Source organism: Heterocephalus glaber, unplaced genomic scaffold (genome assembly GCF_053883595.1).
Source record: "Heterocephalus glaber isolate CG9 unplaced genomic scaffold, H.glaber_assembly_v1.0 deba00001806, whole genome shotgun sequence".
Lineage (NCBI taxonomy): Eukaryota > Metazoa > Chordata > Mammalia > Rodentia > Bathyergidae > Heterocephalus > Heterocephalus glaber.
This window is the reverse complement of record NW_028258481.1, coordinates 1,819,390-1,825,338: the sequence shown is the minus strand read 5'-3', so window position 1 is coordinate 1,825,338 and position 5,949 is coordinate 1,819,390. Positions and strand designations below refer to the sequence as shown.

Here is a 5,949-nt window from a genome sequence, read left to right as displayed (position 1 = left end):
GTCGGGGTGCTACTAGGTGCAGTGTCCTTCGGCCACCTGGCAGACAGGTCAGTGCAGGGCTCGGCCTGGGACGGGGTGGATGGGGGATCTGCCTCTGGGGGCTGCTTTGGGAACCCTCAGCACCCCAGCCAGCTCTCACCGGCCCCGCCCTGCCCTGCTGAGGTCTCCCCTCCCCCAGGCTGGGCCGCCGCAAGGTGCTGATCCTGAACTACCTGCAGACAGCCGTGTCGGGGACCTGCGCCGCCTATGCCCCCAACTTCCCCCTCTACTGCACCTTCCGGCTGCTCTCTGGCATGTCCCTGGCTAGCATCGCCATCAACTCCATGACGATAAGTGCGAACCGACCCCAGCTCCCTCCCTGCCCGTCCCCTCCCGTTTAGAAAGGTGACCAGAGACACCCTGTCAGAGCGGCAGTGCACCCAGGGGGCAGCGGCAGGCAGGCGCGTGCCGGGTGAGAGGCAGTGGGGGAGTGGTGCGGACTGAATCAAAGGAGACCAGGCTGTCCAAGACCCTGCCACGCCTGGCTGCTCAGGCCAAGAGAGCATCCACTTCCTGGATAGAATATCCACTTTCTAATGCTGAAATGCTGTTTCTAATCAGTCCCTCAGATAAGGACTCAGAGGCTAGGGAGGGAGGAGTAGATTTATCCCAGAAAGGAACCCAGGTCCTGGGGTCCCCTGCACTAGGAAAGGAGCTGCCCTGGGCTCCACTGGGACAGGACATCCCAAGTCCCATCTTTCCAGTCCCAATCCAGAGCCCCATGGCCAGGCAGCCCTGCAATAGAGAAAGTCACTGAGGGGACCACTGAGGGGACCACAGAGGCACAGCTGCTGTCAGGACAGGGGTCGGGGCACGTGAAGATGTGGACCTCTGGCCAGAGCACGGGGCAGGAGCGGGCCAGTGTGGGCAGCCCCAAACCCTCCCTTCCCCCACACCTGCTCTCCCTGGAGCCTGGAGGCCCAGGCTAGGTCTGCCCTCCCCATGTCCAGTGCGATGCCTGCCCTGTGCTGTCCTCTCACAGATGTGGAGTGGATGCCCATTCACACGCGCGCCTACGTGGGCACCCTGACTGGCTATGCCTACAGCCTGGGCCAGTTCCTGCTAGCCGGCCTGGCCTACGCCGTGCCTCGGTGGCGCCACCTGCAGCTCCTGGTCTCGGTGCCCTTCTACGCCTTCTTCCTGTACTCCTGGTGCGTGGCCGGTGGTGGAGAGGGGGTGCTGCAGGGCCCAGTCACCTCCCCAAAGCCCCTACTCCACGCACAGAGGTCCCCAGGCCAGCAGGCACAGAGCTGACCCTGGGGACAGAGTCCTGCCCTGAAGTCCTCGGGAGAGGGATGCAGCAAGGCTCCCAGATCCCCAACCCTAGCAAACCCCACGGTGGCCTGGCCCCAGCCTGGCACAACCCTGAGCCTGCCAACCCCCAGGTTCTTCACCGAGTCGGCCCGCTGGCTCTCCTCTCGAGGGAGGTTGGACCTCACACTGAGCACCCTGCAGAGAGTGGCCCGGATCAACGGGAAGCAGGCAGAGGGCGCCAAGCTGAGCCTGGAGGTGAGGATCCCAGACCTCTCAGACCAGAGCAGGGGCTTCTCCAGATCACTTCGAGAGGCCTGAGCCCCACCCACCCCCAGGTGCTCCGGACCAGTCTGCAGAAGGAACTGACCCTGGGCAAAGCCCAGGCCTCTGCCGTGGACCTGCTACGCTGCCCTGCCCTCCGCCGCCTGTTCCTCTGCCTCTCCATGCTGTGGTAGGCTAGGCGCAGGTGGACAGAGACACGGGCGCACAAGCGACCACCTGTCCCAGGGACAGAACCAGCATGAGGACGTGGATGCCAGGAAAGGGGGGAAACATCCACAGGCCTACTATTCGGGGCAGCCACAGCCCAGGGACGTCCCTAGACCAAATGCCCTGCAGTCCCGACTCAGTCTCGGTCCCTTACCAGCCCTGCGCCAATCCCACCAGGGCCAGGGGCCTCCAGGGTGGCCTGGCAGACACCACAGTGTCCTGCAGGGCCCCCAGGGTAACTGGCTCCTGGTGCCTCACAGAAACAGACATGAGGGGACCTGCGCCATCTCCAGAGCAAACGCTGGCCAAGGACCACAGGCTCCCAGAGAACCTTCCCTGTCCACACCCCGCCCGCTTTGCATCGCCTCAGTCCTGCGTCCGAAGGAGCAGCCTCACTCCAGCCCAGAGTTCTCTCAGTTGCAGATTCTGTCCAAAACCTGAGTTTCACTTTGTGAGCTCCTGACGTCTTCCTTAAACATCTGTCCCAGCACCACAGACAGGTTCCAGGCGGCCCTGTCCCTCCCCAGCACCTTAGCCCTGAAATGTGGCCTGGACATTGACCTGCCCTCCTTCAGCTTGGCATCAGCAGATAAGATAAAGACAGAAACCACACAGTTCCCACACAGCGACTGTGTGAACCCCACACGAGGGGACCTGGTTATCAGGAGGCTGGGGCCCCAGGGTGCTCAGGGACCACCCAGCGCTCAAGTGAGCAGCTATGAGTGCAGTTAAATGTCCAAAGAAACGTCACCAGGGGCCCAGGCTGCTCACCCTGCTTCTCAGCACCCTTTCTTCAGCCTGCTAACCAGCCCCTCCCGCCCCTGCTAGGTTTGCCACCAGCTTTGCCTACTACGGCCTGGTCATGGACCTGCAGGGCTTTGGGGTCAGCGTCTACCTGATCCAGGTGATCTTCGGTGCTGTAGATCTGCCTGCCAAGCTCGTGTGCTTCCTGGTCATCAATTCCCTGGGCCGCCGGCCAGCACAGGCAGCCTCCCTCCTGCTGGCAGGCATCTGCATCCTGGTGAATGCAGTGATACCCCGAGGTGAGCACCCAGACTTGGCCCTTCTTCTCCCAGCCCCATTCCCGGTGCCCGAGCCATCCTCTCCTTTCTCCCCAGACCAGACAATCGTCCGCACCTCCCTCGCGGTGCTGGGGAAGGGGTGCCTGGCTTCCTCCTTCAATTGCATCTTCCTATACACGGGGGAGCTGTACCCCACCATAATCCGGTGAGTGGGGTGGGGGCGGGGCTGGGGGACGACATCCAGAGAATGATCAGACCCAGCACCCACTGTAGCCACTCAACTCGTGACTCAGGTCTGGCCAGCGCAGTTCGAACACCTGACCCCAGAAGATCTCGGGGGTCCTCAGCCAAGGCAAGGTGGGGAGCATAGGAACACATCTCAGAGGCAGACTAAGGAGTCCCCAAAACACAAGCTGGAAGCTGCCACCAATCTGAGCCTCATCATAAGCCAAGTACGCGCAACCACGATCACAAACACAACGTCCCTTCCAACTGCAAGAGCAATGCCAACTGTATAGGCCAGGAAAACATCACCAGCCCTTGGGAGCCCAAAGACGAGGACAGTTAGGAAACGTGTCTATTTTAAGAGCTGGATGCAGAATTCATCTGAGATGCCACGGCAACGCCAGGCTTCCCTTGGCCACTTGGGTGAGAAGCCCAGGGCCCCAGGCACCACACCTTTGCGAGACCCAGGAAAGTGCTGGTGTAAAGCACTTGGCACGTGCAAGCCTGTTGTGAACTTTCACCAGGATTAACCCAGCTGTCCTCAGGAGAAGCCAGCGAGGCAGACACCACCGCTCTGCCCATCTCATGAATGCAAACGGAAGGCACAGGGAGGTTGGATGCCTTCTCCGAGACCACACAGCCAGAGAAGCCAGGGAGCCAGCATTTGAGCCCCACACAGGATGCCCTCTGAGACTACTTCTCACCCTCCTCTCCCTGCAATGCTCCTCTCATGTTCCTAGCAGGCAGAGTCCTCGTCCTTACCAGGGGCCGCATCCAGTGGCTCTGTGTGCAGCTGGGGCCATGAAACCCCAGCTGTACAGGCAGCCTAAGAACCATTGACCTAACCCTCTCACCAACCCTCCCACTGGACAGCTCAGGAAACTGAGGGCCAGGGAGGGAAAGGGACTTGCTCAAGGCCGCACAGAAAGTTAAGAGCAGAGGCAAAATTCAATCTCGCGACTCCCGGTTCCCTTTTTAAAGTCACCAGAATGCAGGTCGAAGTCACCTCCTGACATATGGAGCAGGATGGCAGCACAGGCCAGGGTTGGGCAGGGTCCCGGCTGAGGCCAATACCCGACCGACCTCTAACCCCAACCCCGCAGGCAGACGGGCTTGGGCGTGGGCAGCACCGTGGCCCGGGTGGGCAGCATCGTGAGCCCCCTAGTGAGCATGACCACTGAGCTCTACCCCACCGCTCCCCTCTTCATCTTCGGCGCCATCCCTGTGGCCGCCAGCGCAGCCACAGCCCTGCTGCCCGAGACGAGGGGCCAGCCGCTGCCCGACACTGTACAGGACCTGGACAGCAGGTAGGGCCCAGGGGCAGGCCAGCCTCCCGCCCAAAGAGCCCTGCCCAACTCCCCGCCTGGCCACACACTCAGAGATTGCTCTCCCCACCCAGGAGGACAGGGAGACTGAGGCAGCCACAGCAGGAGCAGCAGAAGCAGATGGTGCCGCTGCAGGGCACCGCTCCGGAGAAAAACGGACTCTGAGGCCGGCCTCCTGTGGGCCCAAGCCCTGTCCCAGGAGGGGCACAGCCATGCAGGGTCTGTGGCCCAGGGAGCCCTGCCCAAGACCACACCATTAAAAGCTTTGACTGTGCGGTGTCGAATGCAATCGTCCCCAGGAGCCGTACAGTGCTGCCCCACCTCCGCCCTGCCCCATACAGGCCACCCCAGCCTTCTACTAACCAGCCCAGACCGTGAGAAAAGTCCCTCTTAGCTGCAGTGTGGGTACATGCCTGGAGTCCAGTGCTCTGGGAGCCTGAGGCAGGAGGACTGCAAGTTCCAGCCCAGCCTGGGCCACTTAGCAACTTAGCAAGAACTTGTCTCAAAATAAAAAATAAAAACAAAATAAAAAGGCAGGCTGGGGATTCAGCTCAGTGGCACTGCGCCTGCCTCTCAAGCGCAAGGTCCCGAGTTCAATCCCTGGAATGGAAAAAAAAAAACGAAAGAAAGAATTAATCAAAAGGGGCTCAGGGTGCAGCTCAGTGCAAACGCGCTGAGTTCGATCCTCGGTACTATCAGATGAAAAGGAAAGGTCTCTTACTTTGGCTCCTTCCCTCCCGCTCTAATTTATTCAGATATTTCTGAGTCAGGGCCAGGGATTTGGCTCAGTGGTGCTGCTGCCTGCCTCGAAAGCACAAGGTCCTGAGTTCAGTCACCAGTACCAACAAACAAACAAACAAATATTTCTGAGAGCTTTAGCTAGAAACCTCATGTCCAGCCCCTCCCAGAAATTGACAAGAGAGCAAGCTGAACACAGCCAATCAGGGGCTTGGTTTCAGCTCCTCACCCCTGGAGAGACCAGGGGAGAAAATGAACCACAGCTGTGACCTCAGGCCTCACAGCTGGCGCCCTGAGTCCCCAGGTAACCGCAGGTCCAGACCCACGCCAGCTGTCCCTTCTGCTCTGGGGTTGGCTCCCTCCTCTGGCTCGCCAAGCCTCTGCCACCCCTAAGGGCCACAGCTGGAGGAGGGCGGGGACTTAGGGGACCTGGGCCCCAGCCACAGGTTAAGGCCTCTCCTCTCCAATAGCCTTCTCAGGTGAACGCTGTTATTATGCTCCCTGCTTTACAGATAAGGAGATGCAGACGCAAAGCAGCCTCAGAACTGCCTAGGTTTGCACAGCCACTGGACTGTGGCTGCAAGATTCAACCCAGAGAACAAGAACCAGAATGGGGTGCCCATCCCTCTATGCCAGGGGTTGTGGGGCCTGTAACCTCAGCTTCTGCACCCCAGGGCCCCCTTTCTCCTTCCTGCTGGGGTGAGGAGGGGGCAGGGAGGAGAGGGATTGAGGAGGAGCTGTGAAGGACGAGGAAGCAGGGTCAGAGTGCATGACTCGGGGACAGGTGGCCCGTCAGCACCTGCAGATGCAGCACTGGGGCCTGCTGTGCTCTGCTGGCCAGCACCTGCCCCAGTCCC

The 5,949-nt window shown here is 60.6% G+C and overlaps 1 protein-coding gene across 1 annotated transcript in view; it reads left to right on the top strand.

Moving 5' to 3' along the window:
* Slc22a6 (solute carrier family 22 member 6) overlaps nt 1–4,628 on the top strand; it is a 5,472-nt gene extending 844 nt beyond the window's left edge. Inside the window, exons 2-10 of the mRNA XM_004874423.4 lie at nt 1–47; nt 179–333; nt 1,022–1,190; nt 1,425–1,548; nt 1,629–1,744; nt 2,611–2,825; nt 2,901–3,009; nt 4,133–4,336; nt 4,429–4,628. The exon at nt 1–47 is cut by the window's left edge and continues 57 nt beyond it. Of these exons, the coding sequence (XP_004874480.1) occupies nt 1–47; nt 179–333; nt 1,022–1,190; nt 1,425–1,548; nt 1,629–1,744; nt 2,611–2,825; nt 2,901–3,009; nt 4,133–4,336; nt 4,429–4,519 (1,230 nt within the window). The 3' untranslated portion in view covers nt 4,520–4,628. The remainder of the gene's footprint in view (nt 48–178; nt 334–1,021; nt 1,191–1,424; nt 1,549–1,628; nt 1,745–2,610; nt 2,826–2,900; nt 3,010–4,132; nt 4,337–4,428) is intronic.
* The last annotated feature ends 1,321 nt before the right edge of the window (nt 4,629–5,949 follow it).